This window comes from Mus caroli, chromosome 1 (genome assembly GCF_900094665.2).
Source record: "Mus caroli chromosome 1, CAROLI_EIJ_v1.1, whole genome shotgun sequence".
NCBI lineage: Eukaryota > Metazoa > Chordata > Mammalia > Rodentia > Muridae > Mus > Mus caroli.
This window is the reverse complement of record NC_034570.1, coordinates 160,645,358-160,663,383: the sequence shown is the minus strand read 5'-3', so window position 1 is coordinate 160,663,383 and position 18,026 is coordinate 160,645,358. Positions and strand designations below refer to the sequence as shown.

At 44.5% G+C, this 18,026-nt stretch overlaps 1 protein-coding gene across 3 annotated transcripts in view; it reads left to right on the top strand.

The window, feature by feature from the left end:
• Nos1ap (nitric oxide synthase 1 adaptor protein) overlaps window positions 1-18,026 on the top strand; it is a 289,982-nt gene that overhangs the window by 183,051 nt on the left and 88,905 nt on the right. For all 3 annotated transcript variants that reach the window (XM_021163360.2, XM_021163356.2, XM_029477646.1), the window contains exon 3: window positions 16,546-16,638. In XM_021163360.2, the coding sequence (XP_021019019.2) occupies window positions 16,546-16,638 (93 nt within the window). The remainder of the gene's footprint in view (window positions 1-16,545; window positions 16,639-18,026) is intronic.

Sequence of the window (18,026 nt, the reverse complement as noted above, 5' to 3'; positions counted from 1 at the left end):
CAGTTGGATCTCATGGAGGCATTTCCTCAACTGAAGCTCCTTTCTCTGTGATAACTCCAGCTGTGTCAAGTTGACACAAAAATAGCCAGTACACACATCTATTATTTAGCATGCCCTTTTGTCTGAGATGTACCTCTACCAGCATTTGTTTGATACACACTCGGTGAGGAGGCAGAGGTGTTCAGAAACCAACCAGTCTGTCCAGTGTTGCTATGAAACAGAGCTGAGGTGAGGGAGGTGTCTGCCCAGAAAAACTCGACTGGACAATTACTTATATACAAGGAGATGATCGAGGTTTTTATACAGAGCCTCAGGGCCTACAGAGACATGCCCAGACCTGACTGCAACTCCACGAAATAACAGTGTAGCTCCATAATGGCCCAATGGCATCCCACAGTGGATGAGTAATTATAGCTGGGGAGCAGGCTATCTTGATGACTCTCAATATGCTATGGCCCCTCCCTAGGGATCCCATCCCTACCTGGACTGACTTCAAATGTGCTAGAGAGACAGCGTCCAGGGGCCTGCCCCTGTCTTCTTCAGGCACTGTGATGTTCTCTACAGGGACACTCTACAGACCCTTGCCTTGACCTTGGAGACAGCAAGTCCAGAGTTGTCACTGTCATTTTTGCTATGGAGGGTAGGGTGCTCTTCAGTTTATGCTAAGATTGGCAGTTTGGCACCTTCCTGAAGAATAGGGAGAGGTTGGGAGGGACTCCCTATCCTAACATGGTCCAGCCTAATTTTCATTTCATTTTTGAAATTGACACAGTAAAATTGATTTTTATGGCTGTAGTTTTGGAAAATTTCAATCTTTGAGTCATATAACCATCCCCACTGTCCGATTACAGAACATTCCACCATCCTTAAAATGTCCCCAGTACTGCCACTAGGCAGTCATATCTTTATCCTTCCCCTAGTCGATAGCAACTGCTGGTTTTCTTTCATTTTTGGACATCTGGATCTCGAATTTAAAGATTTATATATATATTTTTTAATGTCTCAGAGTATTTTGTGAATTTGTCTTAAGATTTAATTATTTATTTTATGTATATGACTACACTGTAGTTGTCTTCGGACATACCAGAAGAGCACACTGGATTTCATTACAGATGGTTGTGAGCCACCATGTGGTTGCTAGGAATTGAACTCAGGACCTCTGGAAGAGCAGTCAGTGCTCTTAACCACTGAACCATCTATCCATTATCTCAGAGTATTTTGCCTGCAAGCATCCATGTGAAGCATGTGTATGTCTGTTGCCCATGAAGGTTAGAAGAGGCCATTGGATACCCTGGAATTACACTTTAGATGGCTGTAAGCCACCATGTGGGTGCTAGGAGCCAAGCCCTGGTCCTCTGAGAGAGCAGTATGTGTTCTTAATGCTCAATTTTCATTCCAGCCCCATGATGACACATTTTCATTGTAGTTTTGTCTTTGGGAGAATTTTGGACAGCCAGAATCATGTGGAATGTGATCTGTTGAGACTGGCTTCTACCAAGCAGCACTGTGTCTTTGAGATATATTGTGCTTCCTAATATTTATATCAATAGTTTTATCCTTTGTATTAAAATGGTTACATGTGAACCAATTCACTTGTAATTTTCTGTAGTTACTCTATGCCATCCATGAACTGCATTGTTTCCATTTTATTATATAACAAGTATTTTAAAAATTGGAGACAGAGTCTTATTATGTTGCCCAATCTGACCTCAAACTTGTGATCCTCCTGCCCCAACTTGCTGAATGCTGGGGTCACAGATAGGCAAACAAGAGCTCATTAGTAAAATTGGATACATTGCCCTTTTTTTATAAATAAAAGTTTTATCAGTACATGGCCACATTTATTTATCAGTGATTACCTATTGTTACTTACATGTTTCTGTGTCAGACTTACAAGCATCCATGTGCAGCATGTGTGTGTCTGTTGCTCATGTTACATAGTCACAATAGAGAAAACATGGCCCTCAATGAATAAAGTAACAGTTTCACTAGAAAAAAATTGCTGATTCATATAGCTGTGGCTGCTGCTGGGCATGAGTCGGAATAGACACTTTGCTGTGGTTAAAACTGAGTCCTAGAGCTAAGGAGATAATAGTTCACTTGTATCTGCACTGTATAAGAATAAAGATCTCAGTTTGGATCCTCAACACCCAGCACCCACATCAATAGCTGGGGGCAACAGAGCATGCAGATTAGGTGGGTCCCTGCAGCTCATTAGCCATCCAGGCTAGTAGCCATGCTCAGTGCACACGTGTTCACGCACACACACAGACACACACACACACACCACTTATGTGCTCACACCTATAGAAGCATGTATGCTAACCTTCTCTTCATAGAAAACAAAGGATGCTTATGTTTTTCCTACTCCAACACCAGACATGTTTTTACCCAGGACCATGGGTTATCCTAGGAACACGGAAAATCTGATCTAAGCATGGAGCAGCTTCGGTGAGGGGCTGAAGGGAAAGATGAAGTGGAGCTGATATGTGGTGCACTGCATCAGCTGTGAGGATGGGGGGACAAGAACAACAGAGTGATTAGATGACCCATTCTTGGTTTCTGTGGTCAGCTGTAACTTCCATTGCCCATGGTCTTCAGACTTAGCTACATAATAAATTTACCCTGCACATTCCATATCTTCTTCAGCACCCCAGCTATGCTGTATAGACGATGTCAACCTAACTGTTTGGGAGTGAATCTGGATGAGAGCATTTTATGTTTCCCACGTGGTTCCAGTGCTTAGCAAACCTTGAGAACATTTGTCCCTTTGACCTCAAGGAAGTATTGCTGCTGCCTGCTGACCATAGATCATTCTTGGCCTCTGATAAAGCCTCTACTCTGAAAACTTGTCGTGTGATTTCTCACATCTTTACCATGATGTATCAGAGCTGTGTGAGTTTTATCGTTTGTGTGTTAGAATTTGACTTTTGGATGTTTCTGAGAAATAGCTTGTGCGGAATGTTTATATCACTTGAAATATTGATGTATTCTAATGCCTGGAATCATAGAATGTTAGCAGCCAACAGCTGTAGAGTCTTGCTGTTCAAAGCTGGTTCTTAGAGTATAACTGTTATTGAGACCTTTTAGAAATTAAGGGTCCTTGGATGCCTTCAGTCCTGCAGCGCTTACTCATAAGGACCTTAAGAGTTGTGAAACACGACTTTAAAGTATATCGTAGGTGGATGCTTGGTGGTGAGGCACATAGCAATTGTAATGGGAGAAACTGCTTTTCAAAGATCCCATTGTTCCCTTAGAGGCAGAATGACTGACAGCTGTTATGACTTCTAACATCTTTCCCAGTTCTGATTTTATTATTGTTCTCCTTGTAATTTCCCCAGCATCTCCTTAGAATCCTTCCTGCATCTTCTCTGCCTCTCCACCCTGGGTGTTCACTGCAGGCTCCATTCTTCCTCCTGTAGTTTTTGTATCAGCCTCATGCCTGGATCTCTCAAGATCCTGAGAGGAGAGCACAGTCTATTCTCTTACCTCTTTCTTACCTTCAGTTATGGGGGAGAGTCAACATTTCAAGGACTTGAGGCTTTAAAAGGAGTCCCAGGGACTGCCTGGCCTCTGTCAATTCCCTCTGACACTCTTTCCTAGTTCTCTGGCTCAAGATGCATAGTAGAGCCTTTGTGCTCTCCTGTGCTGTCTTCATTGAAGGCATTGCTACTTTTTCCAGCCATGGGATTTAGAGACCGCTTTCCCTCGTTCTTCCTCTCAGCCTATAACTGAATATTTGATGCATGTTCCTGCTCTTTCCTGGATTTCTTGTTTCCAGTGTCGTTCCTTCTAAGTCCTCAGTGCTGGTGCCAAGATCATGTTCAACATCTGCCTCTCTATTTTTTCACTCTCTAAACACCCTTAAGCATGATGCTCCCTCCTACTTTCAGGATAAAGCCGCATCTCCCATTTCCTCTCCATCCACATCCTTTTCCTTTCACATCTTTGTTTCTTGCTCTGAGGCCCACCTGATGTCACCAAACACCTTCATGTCTTTGTCTCTGTACATTTACCTTCATTTTTCCATGTGCCCATCCTACCTATCTGGGTTCTGGAGTTTGTATTGTTCCAGGACATTTCTCAGATGCAGCCTAAACCTGTTCACTCACCTCGTAAAAGAGAAGATGATACCCAGAGAGGTCTGAGGACTTGACAAGGTTGCACAAAGCACTACACATGCTTGTTATGAAATTCACACTAGGGTTCAGTGTGGCTTTGTCTTAGAACTTCATGAAAGTTTTTCCATTTAACTTCATAAGTTAAGTGTGGGTTGTGTGGGGTGGATGTTGAGAGATCCCTGAGATCATAAAACATGCCTTTTATAGAGAAAGGGAGGAAAACCAAACTTGAGAGACAGAAGGATCCATCATTTGTCTTGTAACCATTTTTTTTTTTCCTGAAGAAGAGAATCTTAAATCGTGACTCCACTAACTCTGGGAAACGTTTATTCTTCCTGCTGTGTGAGCCTGTGGCTGTGAGTTGTCCCTGTGAGCAGTGCTGTTCCCCTCCCCCCTTTGTGTGATACATCATATTCATCAGTTAAAGGAAAGCCTGGCCTAAATACCAGAGGAGAATGATAGAATTGGTTAGAGTTGTTAACTGTGTTATGTTTTCAGATTGTCCTCTTTCTCCACCTCCGATTTTCCTTGAAGACAGGGGCTCTAATGCAGTGGACTCTCCTTGCTGCTGAGCCATACATCCGTGGGGGAAAACCTGAACATCTGTCCTGAACACGTGCATGCTGTTTTTTTTTTTTTTTTTTTTTCCTCACTAGTCCCTAAGCAAGGGAGTATGGCAACTGTTTCATAGCATTTACATTTGCATAATGGACTACAAGTCACCCAAAGATGATTTAATGTATACAAGAGGATTGCAAAGGTTATGTGCACGAGTGACACTGTTTTATGTAAGGGACTTCAGCCTCTGTGGTTTTAGGGTATCTGCAGAGGATCACGGGGCCAACCCCTACAGAGTGAGGGATGTCTGGCCTTGTTTCTAATGGGCAGTGGGAGTCACTAGAAGGAAAGGCAGCCCAGAAGCAATGAGATATTTTTAGGCTGGTACTTATCTTGCTCCATAGATCAGTCTGTCAGGCCCTCAATCATTTGGGATAGCTGGTCGGTTCCCCATGACCTGTCAACATGTTCCTAGCCAGGGAAAAAAGCAATGGCTCTATTCTGGGCCATGTCTTGTCTCCTCTCTACAGGGAGCAGCTGCCACTCCTGAGCCCTCCTTGAGTACACAGCCCCAAATTGCCTATGCTCCAGGCTGCCGCTGCCTTTCCTTGGAAGGCCTGCCTAATTTGCCCTCTTCCATCATTCTGGTCTCTTGATGCTGTGAAAATGCCTCCTACCCATAAAACATCTGTGTGTGGACGAATGTCTCCCCCACCTTCTCAGTCTTTCAGACAGCTACGAACTTGACTGCGTCCTGCCTGGAAGCCATCTATGTTCAGAAGGTCCTTTTACTGTGTTTTTCTGACCTTGTTAGTATTCTGTGCTTTCCCCAGGTCATTGGCATGTGTTCCTGAGCATTGAAGGCAGTAGAAAAGCAGCAGAAGAAATGAGGTCAGGCTGTGTTATTGGGGTGGGAAGAACAAGTGGGGAGGATGGGACAGCTTCCCACCTAAGAGACTAGAAATGTCGCTGGCCCCATCATTTCCAGTTAGGTCCTCTTCCTTTTTTTGCTTCCTGTTTTAAGATAGGGTTTCATATACATCAAAGCATTTGTTAAACATACACTAGATAAATAGAGATGTTAATGAATAATTTTATTTCCTTGAGGAAGTAAAATTATGGAGCCAATGAAAGAGACAGACGTTAGGCAACATAAGAATGACAAAGCTAAGAATCAAGAGACGTGAGTTCCAGGCTTGGGTTTTCTGCAGAGGAACCTGGAGGGAAGTCTTTTATTGGCCTTGGATACCAGCTCTCTTCATCTGTGAAGAAAACCTAGGTCAACCTTTGTGAATCGAAATGGTTCAAACATAGGTTTCCTCTAGAAACTTTAAAAATAAGGTCTTACAGACATACAGAAGGTAAGAGTCTATGTGTGTGCATGCACACACATGATCGTGCACAGCACCAGACACCTATCAGGTAGCAGGATTTACTTCCAGTGTACTAGTCATGATTTTAGCAGCCTTTGGTTTAAAAGATGCATGATGGCAAACCTCATTGGTCATTCCTAAAGAATTTGTGTTTAAGCTGTTACAATAATAGATATAATAAACAGTAGTATAAGTATAACCCATATACATTGATTTCTTCCAAGGCAGCTCTTTTTTTTTTTTTTTTTTTTTTTTGGCTTAGGTATATGAGTTTCTTATCACTATGCTAAAAGCCTCTGACAGAAACATCTTAAAGGAGGGAAGGGTTATTTTTGGATAAGGGTCTTAGCTATTTCAGTCTGTGACCTGCTGGGTCTCTACTATGGGACTGAGGCAAAGCTGACCGTCCCAGCAGGGAGCATGTTGCTCACCTTGTAGTGGTAAAAGTGAGAGATTTGCTTACAGGTCTGGTCACACAAGCACACTGTTGTCACGGGCAAAGGGGGGGGGCGGCATTTGATCCTTCTGGACCAATTGAAGAAGCAGATTGTAAGTGATCATCTGAGATAGCTATGAGAAGGGTCATCTAAATGTTGCCCAGACCTGTTATGGCTGGAGTGAAGTCTCTAGGTGTCATTGCAGAGTGTTTGGGTGTCAATGATGGCGCAGTGGTAGTGCACTGAATCCTGTGATTGGAATGCACAAGTTCCCTTGGGACACTAGTGGCTGTTTAAATCTCTTACCTGACATCAGAGGACTAGACTGGAGTTCCCAATAGCAGCAGGTTTTGTATTCATTCCATTTCATTTCCTTTTTTATCCCCTCTGTTGAAGAATTGAAGCCAACGGCTTACACATAGTGTTGTGCCATTGATCTACACCTCAAGCCTTTGGACTCCAACTTGGAGCAATCCTCCTGCCTCTGCTTTCCAAATGCTCGATTACAGCTGTATACCACAACACCCTGCTTCTTGGTTCTTGTGGTTTTGAGACTAGGTCTAATTATGAAGCTCAGCCTGCATAAACTTGCTATGTTACCTAAGACGGCCTTGAACTTGTGACCCTCCTCCCTCAGCCCACCAAATACTGGATTGTAGTTGTAAGTCACTACCCCTGGCAATCAGAAAGTTATGTATTTAGCCAAAATCATGGGTTCTGTGCAGATGAAGTTGTGGTTGGTGCTGCCCCAGGGGCTTTAGAAATGATGAACGTTTCTTACAGTCCTTGACCTGGGAACGGAAAAGATAACAGCCGAGTGTTGGATCAGTTCATTACCTCTACCTGGTCAACTGGCCAGGATTGGAGGAATAGCCCAACAGTGTTCAATCAAACAATAGAACTGTCTGCACATGACAGATTTCACCACTTGATGCTCTAACATGAAATTAACTTTATTTATGTTCACCCAATAGGCAACCCTAGTCAGATATACTTACCGTGTGTCTGTAAATCTGTGTCTTTTAGACACGACTGGGTCCTGCTGTCTTACCATTATTCACAGGAGAAACAAAAGAATAGCAACGTTGGTCCTTCTACCAGATCCCCTGAATGCGAATCCCCGAGATTAGGTCTGCCATCTTTCCTGCTGTTTGTTGTTGGCTGTCCTGTTTATCTGCAATGCATAGTTTAGAGCTTGACTCTAGCTAGATCTCCTTGGTTTGCAGAGCTGGTCTGTAAATCTAGATGCCATGAAAATGAAGAATATCCTTTTATAACCTTGCTGTTAAACACTCTTTTATGGATTTTGAAGATTATAGAAATTATTATTTATATCTTGGTTTGTTCTCTTAAAATAATGAAAAGTTGTAACTTTTTATTAGAATGCTAAAAACTCTGGTTGCATCAAAACTGTTCAATTTCTCAAACATAAAATGGAAGCCTTATAGGGACTGAGTTCAAGCCTAGGGAATTTTTTCCTTATCTGCCTGTGGCTAAAGTAAGTTGTGCTAGAATTGAAGCTGATAGAGAAAAAAAAATCATTTCCTCTTTCCAGCTTCCCTGAGAATCCTCATAGACTGGCCACAGAGCAGATCTGGAGTCTACTTCAGTCTCCATATCACTGGTGGTTCTAAGATGTGTTATAACTGAATCTACAGGCCACCAAGCTGTACATCAGTGCCAGGACATGACTCTCAGGCCTCTGTCTCTCAGGTTCTCATTTCATATGTACAGGAGCTGAACCAGAGAGGAGCTGGGTGCTAAGAGGTCCTCCATGCCTAGCTCAAGGTTCTCAAACCCGGTGTGTTCCCCGTGGTGGCCTTGAACTTGTGATCATGCTTGTTGTCCAGTCTTGGCAGGTCTGAAGTTTTTCATTTGCAAAAGAATGCAATGGGCATAGAAGGTCTCTTAGCCACACACTGTGTAACAGAGACAGTTTAAAGACGATCGGTCCTGTTTGTTTCATTAGTTGGTGGGTTGCTTTTTCAGTGTCACCCTGTGTATCCCTTGCCAGGCTGGAACTACCTCTGTAGCCCAGGCAGATCTTTAACTCACCATCCTCCTACCACAACCTCCAAATGTTGCAATTACAGCCCAGCTAGGTTGGCACTTAGAAAAGTCCTCAATGAATGGTTTACCATCCATGCTGTCCCTTAACTTCCAGAGAGCTTATTTTACCCTTGTATAATATGCCCTCTTTTCTTATGTGAATAACCACTGTTCATTGTGTCTGCTCACTTGTTTGACCTTAGTATATCACCCCGCTGGGGCCCCGTGCTGTGTTCTTCATAAAAATATATGTAAATCATATTTTCTTGCTCTCAAGGAAGGTATGACCTTTGCGAGAAATCAGAAAGCAAACAACCGACATTGGGTGGAGAATAGAGGCTTGCATTAACCGTAATAACTGAGCTGGTGGAGCAGCTCTGAGGGTTTGTGTTAAAGGGCACCAGCCTGAAAAAAAAGTCTGTTCTGTATCGAAGCCTGAGCAGGTCCTTCTAGAATAAGGAGGACTTGGCCATCAGATGGTGTGGGGAGAGCATTCTAGGCATGAGGATTGTCTTAGTTAGGGTTTTATTGCTGTGAACAGACGCCATGACCAAGGCAAGTCTCACACGGACAACATTAATTGAGGCTGGCTTACGGGTTCAGAACTTCAGTCCATAATCATCAAGGCAGAAGCATGGTGGCATCCAGGCAGGCATGGTGCAGGCGCAGCTGGGGGTTCTACATCTTCATCTGAAGGCTGTTATGAGGAGACTCGCTTCTAGGCAGCTAGGATAAGGGTCTTAAAGACCATACCCATGATGACACACCTACTCCAACAAGGCCACACCCTCAAATAGTACCACTCCTTGGGCTAGCCATATTCAAACCACCACAGGGATTAACGGGTGTAATTATGTGGAAGGGTGGAAGCGGGTGATATGTTTGCCTTGCATGCTGGGTGCAGAAGTATCTTCAGTGAGTGGGGTTAAAGTAGACTCTCTTGGAGCAGAATTCTGTTTTCTATGTGAGTCTTTTAGTCTTGGGTCTTTGAGAACATATTTGGAGGTCTAGTAAGGGAACTCAGTTACTCTACACCCTGCATACCTAGCCAGCCAAATTACCCAAGTCAACTCTGACAGTCCGTGGGGTTACAGATGTTTCAGCGAGATCACCCCGTTTTGTGTCTTTGAATTGTGGTAAAGGATGTGTACCCAAAAATTACCATCTTAACCATGTTTCAATTTAAAATTGTGCAGCGGTGAGTATTGTCGTACAACAGCCTCTGCCACCAGCCAGTTCCAGGAGTTTTGTGATGTAATTCTAATGTTCAGAAAGCTGAGGCAGAAGGATTTTGAACTTGAGGTGAGCTTGGAATATATATATATTATAACACTTGAGGTGAATTTGTTTCTAAAACAATTTCTAAATTAATAAAACTCTCTGAAGCTGAACCCATAATATCCTAGCTCCCCATTTTCCACCTATCAGTTTCTGGAATCAACCCCACCACCATCTGCATCTAAAAACTTGGCCATCCTGGGAACCTGGTAAGAGTGGACTCCCAAATTACTTGTGATTTTGTAACTGGCTTATTTCACATAGCACAACTGCCTTCCCTATAAGACTGAATAGTATTCTGCTGTCTAAGATGGATAACACTTGGTGTCCATTCATCCATCTACCAACACAGGTTGCTTCCAACTTTTTAAAAGATTTATTTATTTATTTATTTTATGTATGTGAGTACACTGTAGCTGTACAGATGGTTGTGAGCCTTCATGTGGTTGTTGGGGAATGAATTTTTAGGACCTCTGCTTGCTCCGGTCAGCCCTGCTCTCTTCAGTCCCTGCTTGCTCTGGCCCAAAGATTTTATTTATTATTATTCATTAGTACACTGTAGCTGACTTCAGATGCACCAGAAGAGGGCATCAGATCTTATTGTGGATGGTTGTGAGCCACCATGTTGTTGCTGGGATTTGACCTCAGGATTTCCGGAAGGGCAGTCAGTCCCACTGAGCCATCTCACCAGCTCCTGCTTCAAACTTTTGACTATTGTGAATGATAGTGTTGTGAACTTGGCTGCACTTAGCTTTTTTAACATCACTATGCATGTTACTAAACTATCATTAAGAACAGATGTCTTTCATGAAAACCCTTTATGTTATAGCCATCTCTTCAGAGTTATGCACAGTTTGTGGTAGAGATGTGCTTATATTCAGGAAACCAAAACAGGGTAAATGACTGCTGGTAGTACTGCCAGAATTCACCAGCATAATTTCCATGCTTGGACCCTGGGAGATGCTCAGTAGGTAAATTGCTAGCTGTCCAAACCTAAGGATCTGGGTTCAGATCTCAAGCATTCAGATAACAAAGAAAAGAAAGAGAAAACATGTCAGTTCACATCTGTAATTCCAGGCTGGGGAGGTAGAGCCAGAAAGATCCCTGGGACTCACTGGCTAGCTAGTCTCACTGAAACAGTGAACTCCAGGTTCTGTCTCAAGGCACACCTTTAATCCTAACAGTCAGGAGGCAGAGGCTAAGGATCTCTGTGAGTTCGAAGCCAGCCTGATCTACAAAGTAAGTGAGTTCCAGGACAGCCAGGGCTTTTATACAAAGAGAAACCCTATCTTATAAACCCCCCACCCCCAAATAAAAATTAAAGCGTAGAACACCCACACAGTAGAGTTGGTGGTAGAGAGGCATCCTTTGGCCATTTACAGAAAGCAGAGCTACGGTCTGCTCTAGAAAGAAAACCCAGAGCTTGTCCAGCAAGCCAGTCCTTGCTTGCCTTTGCAAACTGCTTCCCTTCTTCCTGGCGAAGTCACCCAGGAACACTGAACTCCTCAGCAGCCCATGGCTTGCATCTGTAGGAAGGAGAAGGACCGAAGTATTTGTTATCAAGGCGACCTAAGAAGTAAAAAAATAGAATCTGTTTTAAAAAAAATTCAGTATTATCATCTACAGATTTGTCGGGGAGCAGCACATTGCTGTGAATGTGATGTGGAGCGTCTAGTAGCCCTAACCCTGTCCCTGGCTCTGAAGTCACTCTGGGACCTCGCTTTCCAGTGTCAGGTTGTTCTTTCAGTGGCTGTCACTGTCACCTGCTTCACTCACCCTGCAGCTGACCTGCTTCTTGGACTACCTGTCCTTCCTCAGCTTCCTGGACTGAGACCAAGCCACATGGTTGTAGGAGGCAGGTCTAGGGATCAGTAGGTGCTCAGGAGCCAGGCTTCGGGTCTGGACGCAGCTGTGGCTTCTAGCCAGTGTTCTTGTTCCTGTCACTTCTTGAGGGCTTCCTCTTGACTCTTTTTGACATCCTCAAGCCAGCCTCTCCCTCCTGGGCCTCCCTGACTGACACAGCACACTAAGTTCTCGAGCCTTTATTCCAATAAAAGATCACAAGTTTGTTTCTGAACCTCAGACACTTTCGCTTGGACATTCCAGTGTTGTGTGGTTAGTGGTCCAGGACTTTGTATTGTTTGGGTCCCTCAAATGTTAGGTTCTAGGAGTTTGATGTGGCCAGCAGAGTGAATGTATCAAAACAGTCTGGCCACCATGGGTGGAGGCCAGGCCTGTTGGCATGTACTCTGATGCTGGCTGGAACCCACAGCTGGTGGCACCGGTCACTGTGTTTGTCCTTCAGCCCCTGGCAAGTCCTGAGCACATTGGATTCCTGTCCCAAGGAACACAGGTGCTTCCTCCAAGCCAGCTTGCTCGGGCAGCACTTACTTCAGAGCACACGCAGTGTCTGGGAAAAAGGAGGACTTAGTTTTGAGAGCCCCTTCCCTCTCTCTTCCCGTGGTCCCTCCGTTATCCTCTCCTCTCCAAATCCATCCGTTTCCCTGCTAATGAGCGTGAAAGCATACCTGTCTCCATGAAGTGTGATTGCCCTGTAAAGAAATGGCATAATGATAAATATTTAAGCATTTGGCTTTCATGTCCTGGGTTCCCAGCAGAGGTGCAGCTTCATTCTGAGTCTGCAGGTGGAAAGTGGTTGGGACATCAGGAGGCAGGCGGGATAATGCAGAGTGAGACAGAGCTGAGAGTGTGACAATGCTCAGAGCCCTTGCCAGCAGCTAGCAGCTGTGATGGGACCTGGAGGCCTGCTTGCTGCTTCTCTCGTCCTTTCTCACTTTGGAGGACTCCAGAGCATCCTGCCAGCTATTAGAAGAAGCACCTGGGTTACCAATGTCACAGTTCTGGGAGAAAATGGGGTATCACTTTTTGTGAAGTCATTGTGCCCACAGACCTGTAAGAGCCTTGTGTATGGGAGTGTGTGCTTGGTGGTGAAGGCAGAGAGTGCTTTCCAACTGTAACCAAGTTTAGTTCCATTTTGTGACTTTGCTGTTGTTGTTTTTCACTTTGTTTTGTTTTACATTGATTTATTTGTGTCTCTGTGTGTACTCTCGAGCGCATGTGCATGCTCGAGTATGTTCGCATGACTATGAGCATACTTGTGTGCTTACAGTTGCCACAGAACACATAGGGAGGTCAGAGGATAACTTGACGTAGAGTTTCTTGCCTTTGGCTGTGTGGGGGCTGGAAATTGAACTCAGGTTACTAGGTTGATGGCAAGCGCACTTTCCACGGAGTCATCTCAGGCCCCATACATATTTTGTGGTTTGTCTTGCTTGTTGGCTGTTGTTGTTGTTGTTCTGTTTGGCTTGGTTTTGTTTGTTTGTTTTTGAGATGTGGTCTCATTATGGAACCCTGGATGGCCTGGAACTCTTTATGTAGACCAGGATGACTTAGAACTCCTAGGGATCTGCCTGCCCCTGTCTCCTTAGTGCTGAGATTAAAGGCATGTCCCACCAGAGTTATCATATTTTGTTTTGAAGATGGAGGAACTGAAAAACATACCCAAACATCAAAACACAAACTGTAAAAATACAGGCAAGATTCAGAAACACAGCAAGGAGCTAGTCAGGTACCTCTTTCTAGGCTTTCTTGATGGATTGTATTTGGTCCCAGAGAGAGTTAACCCACCAGAGAAGTGGATCAGATAGGAAAGAGCTGTAGCCAACTTCAATTAATTACCTCAACTTGGGGCTGTAGGTGGGGAGATGCTCAATGTGTTTGACCTTGAAAGCATGGGAACCTGAATTTGGTCCTCAAAACTCATGTAGAAGAGCCAGGCCTGGTGGCATGTGCTTGCAATCCCAGCATGTAGGAGACAGAGCCATGCAGATCCCTGGGTTTCAGTAGCCAGCCAACCAGATCAGCAAGTTCCAGGCCAACTGGGAGGCCTCTTCTCAAAAAAAAAAAAAAAAAAAAAAAAAAAAAAAAAAAAAAAAAAAAAAACAAGGCAGCTCTCTCCCAAGGAATGAAACCTGAAGTTGAGTGCTGGTCTTCACAGGCATGCATACATATGGGTGCCAACACCCATACATACACAAAGAAGAGGAAATTGCATAGTACTTGGCAGAACTAGGTACTTGGTATTTCTGCTTTAGTTTTGTTACTCTAAAAGGGGGGGGGGTGACATGTATGTGAGAGAATGCTAAAGTGACATCTGAGAGGATGACAGAAAAGCAGTTGAGACTGACCTATGTGGGCCATGTGTAACCCTTCCCTGGGTCTTTCTAACTCTTGTGCCCCTAGCTTCTGCCAGAGTTTACTGGCATGCCTCTTTAGCCTGAGAGTGGCTTCAGGAACAGCCTTAACTTTCAGGACTTGTTCAGAAAGGGGTGCAGCTGGAAGGTGTGTTTATTCAAGTTCAAGTAAGCGGAGGTAACTGCAGGCGTGGTCAGGAACTGTGGCTGGTTCACCTCGCCTGCTCGGCACAAGGCCAAAGTCAGCTGTATTATGAATTGCTGTGGCTGTTTTCTTACCCAAGGTCATTTTAGTTCATCCAGCCTGCAGCTGAGCAGAACGCTGCAGTCCAGAGAGAAATGGAATTGGAGTCCTTCCCCAGGTGCCTGCTAAGCAGATCCAGTCCTACCCCCAGTCCCACCACAGGGACTCATGCTGCAGAGGCAGAGGGCACTGCGGTATACAGCTGAGATCCAGTCCCAAGCCAGACACCATCCTGTCCTTTTACACATATACTGCCCTCTTCTTTCCTTTCTTTCTCCAATTAGCTTTGATTCTGGCTGAAGTAGACTTTGGCTCTCATTGCTACCCAGGTTTGCCCTTCTTCCATGCCCTCATGATAAGTAATTGGACAGAATAGTACAATTGGGGCTTGGGGGATGGGGCCGTCAAACTGAGAGATGTATGGTGTTGGTACCTAGGGGTTATTGAGCTGTGATCCATAGTGTGTGCTGATAATAGAAAGAATGATATACGACCATGTCTATAAGAAGCAGGTAGTTAAGAGATATCAGCATTGTATGTAAAATAACAATGATTACCAAAAATTTGGTGAAGGGACAGACTGTAGACAATAGGAACATGTTTGTTTACTTACATGTATTATTTGTGTGTTTGCCTGTATATGAAGGTCAGAGGAGAACTTCATGGAGTTGGGTCTCTCTCTCCATTTTTATGTGAGTACAAGAGATGGAACTCAGGTCACCAGATCTGTTCAGCCAGTGGCTTTAGAAGCCCAGTCTGGCTTCAACTTGTTCTCTAATATAGGAAGACCTTTGTCTTCTGCTTCGCCTGCCCCCAGCTCCCAAGTGCTGAAATTATAGGCATGTACCACCACACCTCCTGCATGGCAGGCAGGCATCATTCCAACTGAGCTCCATCCCCACCTTGGAATCCTTTGAGATCTGACTGCTAGAGGGCATGGCCAAGGAAGAGAGGCTCTGTCTGATTCTGGTAAGGTTTTCAGTGTGGGTTATGTCATCCTTCCAGTGGAATAGATGACTTAGATCTCTATCAACATACTCACTGTTGAAATCATTGACTTTCAGGAACTCATCAAGGAACTAGATGCCTTTAGCCAGGCCTACATGTTGGCTTAGTAGGAGGTCTTGGTTCTGAATCTGAGGTTCCTGATTGCTTACTTTAGTCTGTATCATACATGTTTGATTGAGAACTTCCCATGGGAATTGTTTTTATGTGGTGATACTAAGATGGAGACCAAATGGTAGTGTTTGTATATGTTCTTGTTTGGGTTTCTTGAGACAAAGTCTCATTCTGTAGTCCAGGTGAGGCTGGAGCTCATTGTGTCCACCAGGCTGGCCTCAAACTCATGTCAACCCTCCCTTGCCAGCCTCTTGAGTGCTAGAATTATAGGCATTGAGTATCTCAAATGGTTTAACTAAACTGGAGGAGTATTCACAATGAAGTTCATTAAGGAAGATGATGGATTAGACCAACTAGAAAGAAACATCTGTACAAACATAAAAGATGCCTATGATTGGAGAAACATAATGGAAAGACTTGAGGGGTAGGCCTAGTGAGTGTTCTGTAACAGTGCACACTGGTGGTTAGAACAGCCTGCCCAGGACTTCAAATGCGAGGGGTAACATGAAAGTATAAGGCAATTCGAGCTGTATGAGCATCACTGGTTTGACCCACGCCCCTGACAGTCTTCAGATTGATGAGACTGTGGGGAAGTTTAGAGACTGACCCACAGGTAAAGGGATTTGGAGATGGAACTAAAAGAGAATAATTTAGAATTTTCAGGGTTGATTTTTGTTTATTTGTTTGTTTGTTTTCCTTGTGTAAAAAGCCCTGGTATGAAGGCACTTAATCTTCACTGGGGATGGAATGGACTGTCAGCAGCATTTGGTTAGACACAAGAAGTTCATGCCTGACAGTCGTGAAATGGCAGGATGGATTACTGAGGGAAGGTTTTGGTATATAGAGGAGACTTTCAAAGCAGGCTGTTATTTGTATCTCATTGGAGTGGCTTATGTCCTTCTTCTTAGGATCTTTTAGGTCTATCGATTTAGTCCTCCGTGATGACCAAGTCAGGGAACTGATGACTACACAGGTCCCTGTTCTAACTTCAGGGTTCCCCCTGGACGTTCCCTGCAGTTGTCCGTGTGCTCATACCTCCCCAAAGATGCTGGTTATGCCACAGACTGCACAGCTCCACAGCCCTTGTAGCCAGGTGAGAGGCAGGCTGTGGCTAGTCTAAGCTGAACCCGTTCTTCTCTTCTCTCTTTGCAGTATGAGTTTAAAGCCAAGAACATCAAGAAGAAGAAAGTAAGCATCATGGTCTCTGTGGACGGTGTCAAGGTGATTCTGAAGAAGAAGAAAAAGGTGAGTGGCTGAGCCTGAAGCTGGCAAACTAGGCATGAGATACCTTTTCCTTCTGGGACATTGTCTCCTGCTCTCTTCTTTGACTAGCAGTCATGTTGCTAAGCCACAGCTGGAGCAGAGGGAGGCAGAGGCCAGTGGCCTAGTGGGACTTGGGTCTCAATAACTCATAGCCTATGGGCCACTTCCCAATATCCTCATCTTCAAAGCCACTTCTCCATTTGAATACCTTTACCTTTAAGTGTGTGTGTGTGTGTGTGTGTGTGTGTGTGTGTGCAGATAGGATCTCACTTTGCAGCTTAGACTGGATTTGAACTTGCAGTTCTTCTGCTCCAGCCTCCTGAGCCCGAGAAAGCAGGCAGCTTGTTGCAGCTGGTCTCCCTGAGTCTCAATAGTGGGAAGTGCTTCCATGTTAAGTGGTATGTGTTTAGCATCCCTCAACTGAAATCCCAAATGCTTCGGAATTTGACAGTGTTGGTGTGTCATGTCAGTGCTCGAAAAGTTTCTGATGTTGGAGCATTTCAGAGTTCCGATTTTCAGACTGGCCAAGTCTATAAAAATAGTCTCAGTTTAGCATCCCCTCCCCTAACCTTCTGAACTCTTGGGACTTACTAGTGTCACATGTTTTGAATAGAGATCAACCTGCAGTTAGTAACAAGTGTCAAGCACATGAGCGGAGACAGCCACCTGGGATGACACTTAGCCCTGCTGCACTGCAGCCCCCATTTATGTGACCTGTAGAGTTCTTTCACAGTTGCTGCCACAGGGACATCCTGAGTGCCTCCTCTCTAACCCCACATATCTGCACATCGTGCATAGCTGGGGAGAGGGCTAGAGTGTCTACCTCTGGGGAACTCTTGAGTAAGAAAGTTGATGAAGCAAGTGGATGCCTACTAAGTCTCTAGGCTTGAAATTTTAAGTGCAATGATGCTCTCTTGAGTAAGATATGTTTTTGGAGTTGGAGAAACCAGCGCAGCCCATGTGCCTGGTTCAGGGAGACTGGTTTCTGTCTTTGTGCGTTAGATGGTTTCTCTCAGCCTTTGCCATGAGGGGAATTAGTGGCTCAGCACCCTCCACTGATAAAATCATTTGTGAATATTTCCCAGGTGACAGGGTGTGTTCACAGCCTTGGTCACAAACAGCCTTACATCAGCCACTGTGGCCATTTCCTTGGTTGGTGATTCCCTCACAGACTTTCCTCGACCTTTGCCAGGGGCTGAGTTATTTACTCTTTCAAGCCACAAAATCCAGGCTGAGAACATTGTGGAAGAAGGAGGTGGGAAGCTCATAGGAGGCTAAGAATGGAGAAGAGTGCTCCGAAATCTACAGGTTGTGATGTAGTTAAGGAAATCAGGAACACACTGCAACTGGAGCTGCCTGCACAGGATCTA